Source organism: Arachis duranensis, chromosome 2 (genome assembly GCF_000817695.3).
Source record: "Arachis duranensis cultivar V14167 chromosome 2, aradu.V14167.gnm2.J7QH, whole genome shotgun sequence".
NCBI lineage: Eukaryota > Viridiplantae > Streptophyta > Magnoliopsida > Fabales > Fabaceae > Arachis > Arachis duranensis.
The window spans coordinates 86,191,089-86,209,420 of NC_029773.3; the positions used below are offsets into that span (position 1 = coordinate 86,191,089).

The 18,332-nt window shown below is 32.4% G+C and overlaps 1 protein-coding gene, 4 non-coding genes and 1 pseudogene across 5 annotated transcripts; 5 read left to right on the forward strand and 1 right to left on the reverse strand.

The window, feature by feature from the left end:
- Window positions 1-2,345: 2,345 nt before the first annotated feature.
- LOC107475514 (UDP-glucuronate 4-epimerase 3) lies at window positions 2,346-4,690 on the forward strand. Its single transcript, XM_016095169.3, has one exon. The coding sequence runs from the start codon at window positions 2,907-2,909 to the stop codon at window positions 4,221-4,223; it is 1,317 nt and encodes a 438-aa protein (XP_015950655.1). The 5' UTR covers window positions 2,346-2,906; the 3' UTR covers window positions 4,224-4,690.
- Window positions 4,691-9,644: 4,954 nt separating this feature from the next.
- LOC127745121 (U5 spliceosomal RNA) lies at window positions 9,645-9,760 on the forward strand. The gene has a single exon (XR_008006317.1). It is a non-coding gene; the product is annotated as a U5 spliceosomal RNA (small nuclear RNA).
- A 1,358-nt stretch (window positions 9,761-11,118) lies between these two features.
- LOC127745132 (U5 spliceosomal RNA) lies at window positions 11,119-11,236 on the forward strand. Its single transcript, XR_008006328.1, has one exon. It is a non-coding gene; the product is annotated as a U5 spliceosomal RNA (small nuclear RNA).
- Window positions 11,237-12,655: 1,419 nt separating this feature from the next.
- On the forward strand, window positions 12,656-12,771 carry LOC127745088 (U5 spliceosomal RNA). The gene has a single exon (XR_008006280.1). It is a non-coding gene; the product is annotated as a U5 spliceosomal RNA (small nuclear RNA).
- Window positions 12,772-14,663: 1,892 nt separating this feature from the next.
- On the forward strand, window positions 14,664-14,783 carry LOC127745110 (U5 spliceosomal RNA). Its single transcript, XR_008006306.1, has one exon. It is a non-coding gene; the product is annotated as a U5 spliceosomal RNA (small nuclear RNA).
- Window positions 14,680-17,756, reverse strand: LOC107475647 (MDIS1-interacting receptor like kinase 2-like; annotated as a pseudogene).
- Window positions 17,757-18,332: the final 576 nt, after the last annotated feature.

The window sequence follows — 18,332 nt, forward strand, 5'->3', positions numbered from 1 at the left end:
CATCCTAAAATCTCACTTTCTGAATAATAATAATAATTCAGGGTGGAAGAATTTGAAGCTTAATCATTAGAGTCAGCTTTGTGTTATGGTTTCTACCGTGCAAGGGTGTCTTTCTACACATCTCTATCTATATCTATACAATTGTAACTATATGACAATTGGTGTTTATTATATTATGAATTACACGAGTGTGGTAATGATAGTAAAATGTGTGCAATAATACAAACAAACAAAATTGTACATTTTTCTCCCTTTACTTTTACTCTTTAACCTTGTGAATGAAGCAACCTTGTCCTTATCTTGAGATTGTTCCACATTAATCTATACATACATATGTGTTGAAGCACATGATACTTTACTGCCCTTACATAATAAGGATTCTAGGGAGGAGATGCTTTTTCCTTCATTTTCAAGTTTGTTTGCACTCCAAGTTGTTCATTCAATGCATTTCCTTTTCTCCTTTTTATTTTTTTCTTTCCCTCACTCTAACACCCTAACAAACACAAGTTGACAATAATTTATATAGGGGCTATATTTACTCAAACCAATTCTAGTGAATAATATAGAGAGCTTTGTCATTTGTCAATTTTCAATTTGTCATTACTTATTAGACTATTTTAGGATTATTTCATGCTTTAATTGTAAGATTTTTATTTTGTTTTATTTTTTGACATGCAAGTAAAAGATAATTAGTACATTTAGTTTTTTTAATGACTTTGTATCTCATATAAACACAAGTTTAATTATCATGATTGTAATAAAAAATGGATAATTTATAAATATTCTTGTAAGAGTATAAAAAATAAAAGAATAAATAAATATTTTGACATTTGAAGAATTTAAATTTTGACAAAACGAACTCTCACATTTATTTTTGATAAAATAAATTTTTAAATATTTACTCTATTTAATAAAGTGACCCAATCATTTAAAGTGATGAATTAACTTAGATTATTTGATAAAGTAAAATAAATATTTAGGATTTATTTTGTCAAAAACAAATGTAAAAGTCTATTTTGTTAAAATCAAAATATTTTGAGGATCAAAATGACTAATTAAATAAAAAAAAAACCTAGAACTATAGGCTAATCCTAACAGAATTATCTAAACTTTTTGAGGAAAGTGTATGTCTTATGCTGCCCTGGTCATAAGGGAACAATGCCAAAAAAGTGAAAGTTATTAGGATGATGAGGACAACACTAATAGTAGGATATGCTACAAATTGGACCTTAGCTAGTTAAAGTTAGCTATGTAATAAATTGTGAGGTAAGAAATGGAGAAAAGAAACAAAGAAAAATTATATAAATAAATTACATTAGATTTGAACTTTTGATTCCTTAATTCCATAATGGATTGCATTCCAACTTCCAAAGAAGAAATATTATGTGATTGTCAAATTAAATAGTCTATGACTTATCCATTGATGCAGCTGTTACAAATGGAAAATCAATAGTAATTTTTTTGACAAAAAGTCATATTAAAAGTATCAAATACACTTATGTTTACTTAGATTATAAGAAATACATGTTGTTGATGAGCAAACCAATTATTTGGAGCCGAATAAGTCCAAATTATTTTCTTCCAAAATTAAGTTTCAATTGAATTCATATAATGACATAAAAACTAATAATGCATATTTCCTTTCAATTCTTCTAAGTTCTTATTTCAGTTTCTACTGTGTTCTAATTCTTCAACTTAGTTCTTATTTACTTATTGTAATTTTTAACGTTACTCTCAAGTCCAACTTAGTTAAAAAGAGCTATATATATATAGGGTTTTGAATTTTAGATACTTTGACTCTCTAGAAGATAAAGAATTTTGACCTAACTAATTTCATAAATCAGTAAAATAAAGCTCCTAATTAAAGATTTCACATTTAAATTCTCTGAATTCGGTATGATCAATTTACTAACTTCCATGGATCTCACACACATTCCCACATGTTGGTGAAATAGATAATTCTTTATAGCCGAAAGCCAAAAACCTTGTCCATTGCACTTTGCACAATCAAACAAAACCACCAATTATGCTCCACAGACCTCAAATCTAAAACCTCCACATACATAATAACAAATTAAAAAAAAAAAGAATTTCCTCCACACGAAAAATATCCAATAAGAAAAGAGGGTACGCAATTTATAACAAAAATCCCAAAATTCAAGGCACTCCCTCCAATCAAATTAGCATTTAGTATCTTTTAGAGATAGACCTATTTTTACAAAGCATTTATTCTTTCTACCAAAACAAAATTCGTTAAAATATAGTAACAAACAAACAGAATCCTAGACCTAGTTCATTAAATTAACCTTTGAATTTCTCAAGTCTAAGGCTTTCCCACAACCCACCCTCTTCTCTATCCACCTCTTTCTCTCTATTAACAGTTTAACACCATTTTATTTATTAGTTGGTTTAAATCAAAATCAATTCTTGAAACCTTTTTGTCTGTGAAAAGTGAAAACTATTAAACCCAAAAGAAGAAGGAGTGGCCACCACCTCCAACCCATTCCTCCAAGAAACAACAAGATTCCCACATTACAGCAAAAAAGAAAAAGCAAAAAGTACCATAACCAAGTCACCACTCACCAACCATTTCAATTTAATTTTTCTCTTTTTAAATAATAAAGAAACCCTAACTTTTTTGTTCCCTCTTCATCCCCAACACCATTACACACCACCACCATTTTTAACAGCAATTGCAGCACAATGCTCCATTTTCCGACGAAACCCTAATACCCAAATTTCCAACCCGCAAATCGAAGAACCCTGAAAAATACACCAAGGTAGCTGCAATTGGCCTCAAATTTCGATTCAAACTTGCGAGAAGAATAGTGGGCACGTTCCAAAATCCTACATTTTCCGCCTCTTTCCCGAGAAAAAAAAAATATTTTCCGAGCTGAGAGCAGAAAATGTCGCACATCGACAGCGCTCCTTCGACGCCAGGCAAGGTCAAGATGGAGAAATCATCGTACTTCTTCACGCGCGGAGGCGGCGCGCGTTGGCACTACTCGCTCGCCAAGCTCACGGTCTGGTCATTCGCCTTCTTGGCCCTCATCTTGATCTTCTTCCTCCGATCGCCGGCGCCGTCGACGATCACCTCCGCAGCTGACCCGTCGCGCCGGTCATTGAGGAACTACAATTGGGGCGGGTCCGCCTGGGAGAAGAGGGTACGGGCCTCGGCCCGGGCCCGCTCCAGCAATGGACTAACCGTATTGGTAACCGGCGCTGCCGGTTTCGTAGGGACCCACGTCTCATCGGCGCTGAAGCGCCGGGGAGATGGGGTCCTCGGCATTGACAATTTCAATGACTACTATGACCCTTCTTTGAAGCGTGCGCGGCAAGCTTTGTTGGAGCGCACTGGTGTGTTCATTGTGGAAGGTGACATCAATGATGAAGCTTTGCTGAGGAAGCTCTTTGAGGTTGTTCCATTCACACATGTTATGCATTTGGCTGCTCAAGCTGGTGTGAGGTATGCTATGGAGAACCCTGGCTCTTATGTGCATAGTAACATTGCTGGTTTTGTTAATTTGCTTGAGGTTTGTAAGAGTGTGAATCCACAACCTGCTATAGTTTGGGCTTCTAGTAGCTCAGTTTATGGGTTGAACACTAAGGTGCCATTTAGTGAGAAGGATAGGACTGATCAGCCTGCTAGTTTGTATGCTGCGACAAAGAAGGCCGGTGAGGAGATTGCACACACCTATAATCATATATACGGGCTATCGTTGACCGGGTTGAGGTTCTTTACGGTTTATGGTCCGTGGGGTAGACCTGACATGGCCTACTTCTTCTTCACTAAGGATATATTGAAGGGAAAGCAGATAGCGATCTTTGAGGCCGCAAATCATGGGACGGTTGCAAGGGATTTCACATATATAGATGATATTGTGAAGGGTTGTTTGGGGGCGTTGGATACTGCCGAGAAGAGCACCGGGAGTGGGGGGAAGAAGAGAGGGCCGGCGCAGCTGAGGGTGTTCAATTTGGGGAATACTTCACCTGTGCCTGTTAGTGAACTTGTGAGCATTTTGGAGAGGCTGTTGAAGGTTAAGGCAAAGAGGAACATCATGAAGTTGCCGCGGAATGGGGATGTGCAGTATACCCATGCGAATATTAGCTACGCGCAGAGGGAGCTTGGGTATAAGCCTACAACGGATCTGCAGAGTGGCTTGAAGAAATTTGTTCGGTGGTACCTGAATTACTATTCTGATGGGAAGAAAGCTGTTGAGTGATGGGATTCTTTCGACCGTGTGGCAGGATCTTTTGAATTCTTGTTCATTATGATTCTTGTGATTGTTCCTTAGCATTTCTCTGTTTGTTGCACGATCACCCATGTTACATACATGTCGAAGATGGCATATGAAGAGGGAAATTTGTTTCCTGCACTAAGGAAATTTTGTTGTTGTTGTTGGAGATTTATGCCTGGGCATCAATTTGCAGTGTCAAAGAAAACACGAAACATCACATTCTTCTCTTCTATTCTTTCGCCCTGAATGTAATTGTTGTAGTTTTAGAAAAAATGTAGCATTTATGACTGATAGAGCATATGCTGATTGGTGGCGGTGTATAATTGTTAAGAAAGCTTAGTAAAATCACACAATAGTTTGATTTCCAGTTCTCGGACTGAATGAATCAATAAGACATGTATTTTATTTGGATATGTAATTTTTCTGCTATAAATGGACTCCTGTGTTGATAATTCTGTGTCTATACTACTTTTCTTGTTGCTAACATTTTGAATATGGATCTATGGCAGCAGGAGCTCTTTCTCATTGAATCATCCTGCATATATGTTTTCCATCATTATATTAATAGAAAGTTGTTGAATGTTCCTGCAGATACTTGCTTTTCTTGTTTGATTATGCATCACAGGATTAAGGGTAGATATTGTAAAGAAGCTTAGACAGCATGTTTTTTATGCTTTGTTACCATATGAAGTGATCCATTTGTTGGAATATTTGTTAGGAATTACATTCTGCAATTAGAATAGAAAAGATTCAAACAAGAAAGGTTTGTTTATGGAGCACATTTCTGTGGTAGTGTTCCACCTTGGCACCAATGCGGCATATTTACATTCTAGGCAAGGTGGTGGGTTTGCATTGGATGGCGCTAATGATGTCAAAAGAAAAGAAGGTTTACATTCTCAGAGCCAATCTTCCATTTTTAAAACTTCAAATGTATTCCTTTCTCTTCATTTAATATTTAATATTTAATATTTTGATGCTTTGCTCATAACATCTGCCGAGTCTTTCTGTTAAAGGAGAGGGTTATAATATTTCATAATGAGTTCAATTTGGGACAGATTGTGTTGGCATGACATCTTGCTTCCGACTTCAACTGTTGAACTGGATGTATGCATGGTAAATTTTCCATTTATGCAAGTTCTGAAGACCGTTTGGCAAACCATGAAGTTTCTACTTTCTACAGATACTCAAGTTCGGGGTGTCACTGTTGTCCTCTTAATAGGTGAGCAAAATATGAATATTTGATTGTTATGAAGATTTAGTTGGTGAAGCCACACATTACATGTCATCAATTTCAGTATTGTTCCTTATGATAAACTATGACTTTTGAGATCTCTCTAGATTAAAGTATAAGATTGATTGAAATCTGTGGAAAAATAGATTAAGAAAATAGAGTTAAGTCATTATTATATTTGACTATGGCATCAGTTATGCTAATAAAGTGATGTCATTATTGATCATGTTATCATGCCTAGGGTATCATTTAAGCAAGTAGATTATCTGGCAGGTTAGGTATCCTATTTCATTCCTTTGCTAGATTAGATCTACAAGCCTACCTTAGTTTGTTATACAGTTTGTGACAACAGCATGACATGTCACATGATTGCACTTAAGTTATTAAGGTTTAGAAAATCAGTTTGCTGCTTCAGAAGGAAGATAGGGTTAGCTTTCATATGCCTTGGCTGTAAAACATGTAGAATATCAATGATCTGTTTTCTTGAATACCTATGTCAAAAAGGACAGTAAGAAAATGCTTAGAGTTATTTGTTTTCAGGATTTTCTTGAAGGAAAAAGTCACTGTTTTCGGTTTTTTCCATCACAAAAATCTTGAAAAATAAAAAACACTGAAAATGAAACAAAAACTAATTAGGCCTTAAGATTTTAATTTTGGGTAATGGATAGAGGTATAATTAATAGCTAAAATCTTCTTAGAGCACCAACTCCAACCAATGGCCTTAACATTTCTCATTTTTCTTATCTTACCCTTCCTTCACTAATAATATAACTTTAAATAGCTGTTTTAACTTTGCATTTACAGCTTCATATATCCATGACTCAATCCATTAGAACAGTAACTGCCAAAGTCAAGAATAGCTTCAAGAACTTTTTGTACATAAAAATGTGTGGTTTGGAAAACTTTTGTACAAAGTGATCAATTAGCATTGAGAAGCTCATTTATTCTGTCTATATATCATTATTTTGTCTGAAATCTTTGCTCTAACTGCATTTTTTGTTGTTGTAATAATCTGAAGAATACTAGTGATGTGCAACTCCAAATCAAGCTCTTGGGCTCCACATGGATTTACTTGTTTGGACATCAATTACATATTCTTTTTAAGGGGGGACAAATACAGAAAGACACATTCATAGTATTGCCTTTGTACTTGTTTCGAAATAGTTTCTCTCTATCAAAATTTTACATGGACTTATTAGAAATATGATCTATGATAGGGCATTATAACGTGGTTTGATAGATTCGAGTAACACCAACACCACCTAGTAGGACAAGACTTAGAAAAAGTAATCCTTATTGTATTCATCTACGAATATGTATGTATCTTACTTAAATCAATAGTAAATATTTACATATAAGAAATTAATATTTTGTCAAAAAAAAGGGTGAAACTCCATTTTTGTGCTAGAGTGGCTGGCTTTTCAGAACAGCTAATTGCACATGTTTGTTCTGAGCATGGTGGGTCCTTGCTGTGTGAAACCAACAACCATGAGTATGGAAGTAAATCCACCCCTATGATAACTTACTTAGGGTGGTTGTGGTGGGTGGAAGTGGAAGTTTAGTTACAAGTTCAAAGTTCATAAATATTTTTTATTTTTAGGAAAATGGATGGGCTAAAATGATGAGTTGAATAGATATTGAATAAAGTATGAACATGAAATTGTGTTGCAATAAGTTATAACAACACTAAAGATGTGTGCAGAAAAGTAAGCATCTTAAAATACCTAGATGCATATTTTCATGTTGATTGAATTTGCCAATTTGAGACCATATGAACAAAATAGTGTTATAGATGATCATGAGTGACAAATTTAACAAGGAAGGGTGAAAATGGAAAAATGAGAGTCAATTATATTAGTTGTGAATAATCTGTGTTAAATTATTAGATTCTTCTATGCCTAATAATCCACTTAAAGCAAGGATTTAATTGTTAGAAATGAAGTGAATAAAAGAGCAATGCAATTCCAAGTGAAGCAAATTAAATGGAGTGTATTGTTCTTCAACATAAATGCACATGATATGATGTGATGTATCACAAAAAAAGGAACATAAATAAATTGTTGAAGATGGAGAGAACCTTGTGCTTCAATGTCCATGGCATCTTTTTGAACAACAAAATAAAATAATTCCTTCCTTGAAAGTGTATCTATGCACATGCAATAAAAGCCACACAAAAGAAACATTCTATCTGGTGCTTGGCAAAGAGAAAATTCTATCCTATCCCAAACCATGTATGTATTCCTGTATATAAAGTTTATCTATAATTTTATAGTATAAGATGCCATTGTTAATGGTGAAATAAGATGTGAGTTTATTTTTATCTACTATTAAATAAGATATAAGTTCATTTTAAATGAAATGTGAACTCATTTTAAGTGGAATCTACATATTCTTTAGTGATCAATAAAATTAAGTTAATATTATATTTCTAGTTAATATTATATCTCGTCAATTTTTTTCTAGCAAGTAATTATTCTAAATTTATGACACCATTTATTGTTCGACTTTTAGAGGCAAACTGAAACATCATCCATCATATATGTAACATATTTTTAAGTTAAAAAAACTTCATAAATTTATAACGTTACAAATTATTTGTACCATAACATGTATGAGTAAGACAGTTTTGTAAAGTACTATACATCACGTGAATCTTGGTGTAAATATTTTCTGCCAGCGTTTTTTCCAAGTTGCATCAGTCAGCAGGCAGAGTATATATTTTACTGTCAAAACATGATGATTCATCATCAACATGATGGGGCTATGAATTCCAATTTGGTATGAGGTACAATTAATGGGGAACATTGGCTAGCTGGAACATATGAATGATTGGTGTGTATATTATGAAACTTTGGAATTTGTTCTTTCATTCAAATTGCTAACTGTTAATAGATTGAATTGAACCTCACTCTGTGAAGTTCATCAAGAATAGGGACATAACCTTGACAGAGATCAATCAGACATGCAAGTTACAAAATTTCTACTTGTCTCTAAGGGATACTTAATTGTGCTATCCAAAGAATCATCAATTGTGAACAACAGCAATAAAGTCTTATTTCACTAAGTGACATCAGCTATGTATATGGATTAAACTATGTTATTACGTCTTATCCGTGGAATCATTATTTGACTATTTTATTTTAAATTTGATTCAACTTTTTATTAGATGTTTTATTGATCTTCTTCTTTTTATATGTCTAAATCAGCTAAGATGAAATTCTACCATCGTAAAAAACATATTAAATAGTTGCTACTGATGTGGTATGTATTATTGTAACAGCAATATTGCACCCACAATTATGGTTGCTGACCAGAATTTAAAACCATATGCATATTAGTTCTAGTGTTAGAGATTTATGTACTTGGTGAGGCTCATAGTTGCATAATATAACCAATTTCATATAACATGTGATATGCATTTACAGGAGTTATAGCCAAAATTTAATAATTGTTAAAGACAAATTTGTTTTCAGCCTAATCTCTGGACTTTATGTGTTTTTGCCAATACACAATATCTAAAATAAATTCCAGATTCAATGAAGTTGTCATTGACACAAAGTAGCACCAGATCGTTATTCTCAAATTCTATTTTATGCTTAGTTTTTTCAATAGGAAAATACTTAGCTTGACAAGTATTCTTTGGTCTATTCTAGATGGACAAAAAAATATATCAACACACAAACACCAAGTAAACATTTCTTTTGGAATCTGATTATGTGATGAACTAGATTTGTTTTTTATACTGATTTTGATGAAACTTTTAATCACTTGAGAGATAGAAGAACTAGAAAGTGTATACTGTAAAGTGCAGTTATTTTAGTGGTAAAATCAAAAGAGTAGAGATGAATTGACACATGAAAGCAATGATTGAAAGTGTGTTACACTATTTTCAGCCATTTCACTGCAAAGCATGTAAAATTATCACAAGCAACAATTTTACAGATGAATACCTATTTTTCTTTCTGAGTCTTGAATTGAATTCAGTGCTCCAGATTCTATAATGTGCAAAAGATAAATAAAAGTAGTCATATTAAGTCACAACAAACCAATGAAACTAATGGGATAGCGATGAGTTCTCATATCTGTCATTTGGAGTCCACATCAGAGTCATTAACTAGCGTACTGACATAACAGCTAGTATAAAAGACAGAGCAGGCTATTCTCTCAAACCAAGCAGTCACGCAGTGTGCACAGAGCGAACTATTCTTTCGCCTTTTACTAAAGAATACCGTGTGCACACTGTTTTTAGTGGCATACGCCAATTTTTGAAAGAGCCGTTCTTAAGTGGAGTGGCTCTGCAACCTAGTTGAAATTTTTTATAACAATAATACTCAGCTTCTTAATAAGGATTGGCAGATTATAATTCAAATCAAAACTATGCAATTGTTAAAGGAGTTTTACGGTTTTTAAATACACATAAACTGTTGGAAGAGCTAAGAGAATTTAAATACAAATTAGAAAAAATATAATTAAATATAAAAAAAGTTAAAATTTATAAACTAAGAGAAATTAAATACAAATTAGAAAAAATATAATTAAATATAAAAAAAGTTGAATTTTAGTATGTTATAATTTTTTAGTACCATTATTTTTCTAATACTTTTTTTAGTACTCTTTAATTATATCTTTCTAATACTCTTTTTAGTACTCTTTAATTATGAAAAACATATATTAAATAGTTGCTGCTGATATGGTATGTATTATTGTAACAGCAATATTGCACCCACAATTATGGTTGCCGACCAGAATTTAAAACCATATGCATATTAGTCCTATTGTTAGAGATTTGTCTACATGGTAAGGCTCATAGTTGCATAATATAACCAATTTGATATGGCTCATAGTTGCATAATATAACCAATTTGATATCAACATCTTCCAAGAGTTATAGCCAAAATATAATAATTGTTGAAAGATAATTTTGTTTTCACCATAATCTTTTAGGGGACTTTATGTGTTTTTGCCAATACACAATATCTTAAATAAATTCAAGATTCAATGAAGTTGTCATTGACACAAAGTAGCACCAAATCGTTATTCTCAATTTCTATTTTATGCTTAGTTTTTCCAATAGGAAAATACCTAGCTTGACAAGCATTCTTTGATCTATTTTATCATCTGGACAAAAAATATATCAACACAAACACCAAGTAAAAATTTATTTTGGAATCTGATTATATGATGAACTAGATTAGTTTCTTAACTTTCTTCTACTGATTTTGGTGAAACTTTTAATCACTTGAGAAATAGAAGAAACTAGAAAGTGTAAACTGTAAAGTGCAGTTATTTTAGTGGTAAAATAAAAAGAGTAAGATGAATTGACACATGAAAGCAATGATTGAAAGTGTGTTATACTATTTTCATACCATTTCATTGCAAAGCATGTTAAATTATCACAAGCAACAATTGTACAGATGAATACTCCATTTTTCTTTCTAAGTCCTGAATTGAATTCAGTGCTCTAGATTCTATAACGTGCAAAAGATAAATAAAAGCGGTCATAGTAAGTCACAACAAACCAATGGAACTAGTGTGATAGCGATGAGTTTTCATATCTGTCATTTTGAGTCCCACATCGGAGTCATTAACTAGAGTACTGACATAACAGCTAATATAAAAGACAGAGCAGACTACTCTTTCAAATCACGCAGCCATGCAGTGTGCACAGAGCGAACTATTCTTTCGCCTTTTACTAAAGAATACCGTGTGCACGTTGCATTTAGTGGCATACGCTAATTTTTGAAAGAGCCCTTCTTAATTGGAGTGGCTCTGCAACTTAGTTAAAATTTTTGTACCAATAATGCTCAGTTTCTTATGTGTTGGCAGATTATAATTAAAACCATGTAAAATAAATATATACTCTATAACATGATATTTTCAATGCTCATGGTTGTTTTACCAATTTAACATAATTGAAACAAAAATTTATTTTCATTATTTTAAGATCTTTTTGCTTAGATAGCTTCTTTTAACAATACTTGAAACCAAAAGTTTGCAGTCTCTGAAATATAATTATATTTTTAACACAATCTTTTAAGAGCCTTTATTTGTAAAGAAAGTTTTGTCAATACTCAAGGTCTAGGCTCTAGAGTATATTTCACTTGTTTATGTTTTGTTTCTCACCATGAAAATGCTTTGTTTGGATAGCATACTTTGGTATATTCTATCTAGGTCATTTACCACGATGGGATGTACCAATTGATGATATGGCACAAAGATACATACTACGGAAACACCAAGTAAACATTTTTTTAGAGGAGTGCTAGGAGCCAGCAAGTTTTGTGATTTGTAGTCATCAATTAGTCATCATTGATAATTTCAATGGTGTGAGATTTCATTCAAAGGTGGGAGAATGGAGATGACTCACTTTGCTTTTGCTGGTTAAATACTGGCCAGATTTCAATAAAATTGCTGGCCTCCTAAAGTTTTCCTTTTTTTATAGTACACCACTCACAATTCCCAAAGAGAAGGTGAGGGACACAAACCAAAATCCAATTGTAACTAGAACTAGAACAAATAACTCCCAAATCTAATCAAATCACCGTAATATATACAAGAGCCCAAGTTAAAGATGTCACCCATAATGCTCTATCATCAACAATTTTCTTTGGCTCCTGTCTTTTTGTGCAATTCAAATAAAATTGTGCTATCCCTATCAGCATCTCCAACACTAAGCAGACATTTCTTTTGGAACCTAAATTATGTGATGAACCTTGAATAAATTAACTTATTTTGCTTCGATACAGAATGCAAATTCAAAGAAGAGTTTCTTCTACTAATTTTGTGAAAATGTCATTCCCCGAAGAAATAGAAGAAACTAGGAAATGTGAACTATTTTAGTGGTAATAAATCAAGAGGGTAGCTTGAAAGCAATGATTGTAAGGATGTTTCACTATCAACATGCAATTTCATGCTGCTGCTTCAAAGCATGCTAATTAAATTGTTAAGTAAATTTTGCAGAAGGATACCCCCGGTCCCCATCATTGAGTCACGAATTCAGTGTTTTAGATTCTTGTTAAATTGGGAATTTTATCTAACCACAAACCGGTTCTAGCTCATGTTGTTGATGACCATGAATAAGTGAATGAAGGTTTTGTCATTTGGAGACCACATCTGAGAAATTTTTTATGGTTCCGACACGACAACTAGTATAAAAGCTAGAGCATGCTATGTCTTCAAACCACGCAGCCACGCATTGTGTACAGAGCGAACTATTCTTTCGCCTTTTACTAAAGAATACCGTGTACACGATGCATTAAGTGGCATACGCCAATTTTTTTAAGAGTTTTCCCTAAAAGGAGTGGCTCAATAATAAAAGTTGAAAATCTTGTTTCTAAAATATGGGTAGTTTTATATTTTTCGTTTTTGACTAAAATTTCCTTAAAACTTCCTTAATTTGCGCATGTTCAAATGTTTTAAAAAGATTATTATTATTATTATTATGCATCTACTTGATCAAAGATATTGCCCTTTTTATTTCCCATTTCCTTCTCATCATTCGGGTATTTATGTTATGTTTAAAACTTCAGATGATAAGAACAAATGATTTCAAAGTTAACTGCACCAAGAAGTTTGGGTGATTACTCTTTGCAATTACTCAAAAAAGGACTTCATCAACTTTAAAATATAGTTAATAAGAATTTAGGACTAAAAGTCTTGGCAGATATCTACTAGACATGCAAGATTCAGATTATTTTCACTTCTCTTAGGAAATACTAACGCCACTTAGAAATTTATTAACATAAATGTATTTTGGAGGCTGATAGTTAAATATTCAATTTTATCTGGAATTCTAATATAAATCATTTCCTCTCTTTAAGATGCAGAAAACATGTAGATTATAACAAAAAAAATTATTCCTTGAGTGATATTTATTCACAATAAAGGTAAATAGAACTAATCCTTTGTCTATAATGATATTTACACACTTATTTAAATATTTAGAGATCAATTTATACTAATTAACTAGAGATTTTAGGTATGCATATGGTGAATCCAATGAATGTGACAACATCATTGATAATGTATGAAAAGTGAATGTAAAAGTACATGTAAATAGCTAAATATCTTTTGTTTGTTAAGGTGCCACACCAAAAGGTTTAGCTTGGGTTTTGACATGAGGGCTTATATAAGAGCTAGAGTATGCTTTAATCACAAACCACGCGGTCAGTCGGTGTGCACAGAGCGAATTATTCTTTTGCATTTTACTAAAGAATCGTGTGCACGATGCATTTTTTAAAGAGCCTCTCCCCTTTGGGACTGGCCCTTCAATTAAGTGAAATTCTTGTTTGATGTGTTACTATTTTTTCAATATCTAAATTTAATTTCCTGATTAGTGTACTTTCTAGTAGAACTAAGCTAGTCAGAGTAGTTTTCCATTCCTTCTTTTTGTTATAGCTTAAATAGTCTCTTTTGGCATATTATTTCACCTCTTCTGATAGGGATTTTTTTTTGTGTTATAAAATAAAAAAAATTATTTTCACAAAGAAATTATTCTAAAGTGACTACATTGATTAACACAGTGATTTATGATATGGGTTTTGTTAACCAGGTTAAAAATACCACATTGACTACATTAAAAATTTAAAAAAAATTTATTATTATATTATTAAAAATTTTAAATTCTCTATTATTATACTCTTAGTATGATATTAGCTAAATTCTCATGATATTGCACAAATAAACAAGTGCACAGAGTCATAAACGAACATTTTATATATACAAGATATGTGCTTATTCTTGGAGCCACTTCTCAATTAAGTTCCTGCTTCATTCAGTTGGTTTGCACTTTGCTCTAATTGAATACAACAGATGTTCAATTTACACAAGAAAGTAGTGACTGTTATTCTATCTTCATTCCACATACCATTGCAGCCTATTGATATACATGTTAAATTTCAAGCTGAACAAATTTTCAGATGATTGGCCATTTCTCTAAATCTTGAATGTAGTGTTTCAGTTTCAAAACGGTGTACAATGTTGATGTTCTGGAAGAAGCATTGAAGTTCTACTTCTAATTGTAGAAAGCCAGGGTGGAACATTTTATGTCACACGAATCCAGTTCAAGATAACATGTACAACCATGAACAAGTGAATATCTTTGTCATTTGGAGTCCTACATCGGAGACATCACCAATGTCTTGGACATGACAGCCAGTATAAAATCCATTAAATACATCATTCTTAGAGCACGCAGCCACGCACTGTGCACAGAGCGAACTATTCTTTCGCCTTTTACTAAAGAATACCGTGTGTACATTGCATAGAGTGGCATACGCCAATTTTTTGAGGATCTTTTCCTTTATTAGGAAATTGATCCACAATTAAGTTTAATTATTATTACTTTATTGGTAGGTGTTTGAGGTAAATGTTATATAATGGTAAGTTTAAATCACAAGATGAAAGAAGATGCAGCTCTTGTTGTGATTCATCAATTGGTGAATTGAAATTTCAAAGAAAGACAAAGACAATGGTAGTTTGGAATCAGAGAGCTCTTGAACCACTTCTTGCATTGATGGTCTCAACTTTGGATTGGAGTTCAAGTATGCCAATGCTATTGTTGCCACTAAAGCTATCTCTTTTGCATCTCTTTGAATCATAGGAAGACGAAGGCGAGAGTCCAAGAGATCCTTCAACATGTTTTGAATACAAGAGCTTGATAAAGATGGTGATAGTATCGCTTCTGGGTGCCTTCCCATCAATGTCTCCAACGCCACCACTCCAAAACTATAAACGTCTCATTTTTCGGTCACACTCAGAGTGTAGGCAAGCTCTACAAAAGGCCAAGATGTTAAAAACGAAACAGAAAATGAAAACACAAACTAATATTAGAATTCATATTGTTTGGTTAAGTTCACACGTGCAATTTCAAAGACCAAATTAAATGTTTACTCTTTAAGAAAAACTTTACCCGGGGCAATATAGCCGCGTGTACCAACTAGCAATGTTTGATTTGAAGAATCAGGATCAAGAAGTCTAGTAGTGCCAAAATCCGAAACAAAAGCCTCAAGTTTGAGTTCAACAAAACATTGTTACATGTTACATCTCTATGAACAATTGGTGGCTTACAATCATGATTCATGTAACACAAAGCATGTGCTATTCCTTTAATGATATTCATCCTCTTCCTCCAATTCAACTCCTTAGCTTCCACATCATTGCTCAACACACAAAATAAGCTTCCTCTTTCCATGTATTCATAGATCAAAAACATGTACCTGTTGTGAAGACAATAGCCATAAAGCTTGACAATGTTTCTATGCCAGATTTGGGATGACATCATAAACTCATTGCGGAAACTCTTGTCAAATGAAGGGTTCTGAGATTCCTTTTGATGAAGTTTCTTCAATGCAACAGTTCTACCACTTGGCAAATTTGCTTGGTAAACACTACCATATGCACCAGTTCCAATGCAGTATCTAATATCAAAGTCTTGTATTGCTTCAATTATGTCCTCAAATGCAATTTTTCCATCATAGTTTCATATAGAGAACAAGTCTCCATTCTTTGTAGAAACTTTCAACTTTTGTCTTAGCCACATGTTTGGTAAAACACAAGGTGGCAAGAAATAGTAAGAGAATGAATCCAATGATGGAAAGAGCAATTACAATTGTGTGCTTTGCTTTATTTGATGATGGTGACTTTCTTTGTTGGACAGAGTGGCATGATGAAAAATTTAGAGAGCCACATCCAATGAATGAGTCTTTTTGGAAAGAACAATAATCTAGGAGCTTGTCATGATGATCTTGTGAAAAGTCAAAGGAATTATATGACAGGTTAATGAACTTTAGAGCAGCAAGTTCCTTGTTCAATTTGCCTGTAAAATTATTGTAACTAAGATCCAAACTCTCTAGCTGTGAAGCTAATCCATGAATAGATGGAAGCTCACCACTGAAAAAATTATGGCTAAGGTCAACATTGGTAGCACAACCGATTTTGAAAGTAATGCTTCCATGTAACATGTTGTGGTATAAATCTATTGCTGCATTAAGAGCACAATAAGGAAAAAGAGTTGGTATAGGACCTTTCAAGTGGTTGTGAGAGAGGTCTATGTATGAGAGGCTTATGGCTTTGGCAATACTTGATGGTAGTGAGCCACCTAATTTATTTGATGAGAGGTCCAAAGAAGACATTTTGTCCAATTGAAAAAGTTGTGGTGGTATTGAACCATTTATTAGGTTGTTTTCTATGTGCAAAACTTACAAAGAAGATAAACATCCTATTTCAAAAGGGATTAGATTTGTGAGTAAATTATTTGAGAGATTTAATATTTTCAAATGCATTAGATTGCATAATTTTGTTGGTATGGGATCTTCAATTCTATTTGAATGAAGAAAGAGTTGGGTCAAATTCTCTAATTGACTCAAAGTGGAAGGAATTATACCAAAGAGCAATTTTTAGATAGAAATAATCACTCTAGACAACTTAAATTTCCTATCTTTTGTGGTATGGAACCTCTAATTCTATTTGAATTGAGGTTGAGATTGATCAATGCTCCAATCTAGAGAAAAAAGAAGGGATCGAACCAATGAGTAAATTTTTTGAGAGAGACAATATTGTTAAACAACTTAAGTTTCCATGTTCTAATGGTTGGAGCCATGAAGTTGATTTGAATCAAGAATTAGTTGGGTCAAATTCTTCAATTGTCCAAAATTAGAAGAAATTAAACCGGTGAGTAAATTATTAGAAAGAGACAATATTTTTAAATGGTCTAAATTTTCTATCTCCATAGGTATAGAACCTTTAATTTGATTTGTATGAAGAGAAAATTCAGTCAACTTTTTCATCAATTAAAAAATAAAAGAAATTTGACTAATAAATAAATTATCTGAAAAAAAAAAATATTTTTAGATGACTCAAATTATCTATTTTTATTAGTATAGGATCTTCAATTTAGTTTGAATTAAGAGAAAATTGGATTAAATTCTTTAATTGACCAAAACTAAAAAAGATAGTACCCCTCAGTGAATTGCAAGAGAAGTCAAGCATCTCAAGTTGACTTAGATTTGAGAGTGTTTTAGGCAGCTTACCTTGGAGTTCATTGGTGGAAAGACCAAGATTGACAAGCTTAGTAAGAGTGCCTATTTCTTTTGGGATGCTTCCTCTTAGTCCTAAGCCAATAAGTTGTAGAGTAGCTAAGTTAGGAGTGGCTCAATAATAAAAGTTGAAAATCTTGTTCCTAAAATATGGTTTGTTATATATATCTTTATAGTAATACAAATAGGGAGCTCATTTGCTGACGTGGCGCTCATACGTTGAGTCTGGGAGTTTATTTGCTTACGTGTCATTACTAGAAATTTTTAGATTTATATTTATAAATTATAAATTATTATTTGCTCAGGTTGTTATTTTCAAATTTTAAGTTTGGGTTGTTTTACTTAGGTTGTTATTTTTAAAATTTTAAATTGTTTTATTTGTTTGGATTATTTTACTTATGTTGTTATTTTTTAAATTTTAAATTATTTTATTTAAGTTGTTATTTTTTAAATTTTATTTAGATTGTTCTTTTTTATATTTTAACACTATTTTTTAAAAATCTGTTAATTCTTTTTAGCATAATTTTTTAAAATTTTATTGATTTTTTTTAAATTGTAGCTATATAAATTCTTTTAAAGAAATTTAGAGTTTTAAAAAAATTTACGTTAATTATTCTTCGGTTGTTACATACTAATATTACAATAAATAAATATTTACGTTAGTTTAGAATTTTTAAATTATTATTTATTTAAGTTGTTATTTTTAAATTTTAAATTTGGGTTGTTTAACTTAGTTTGTTGTTTTTTAAATTTTAAATTAAAGTCAACCAAATTTTAAAAAATTTAGTTATGATACAACTATAAAAGGATAAGTTATGAGAGATGTAA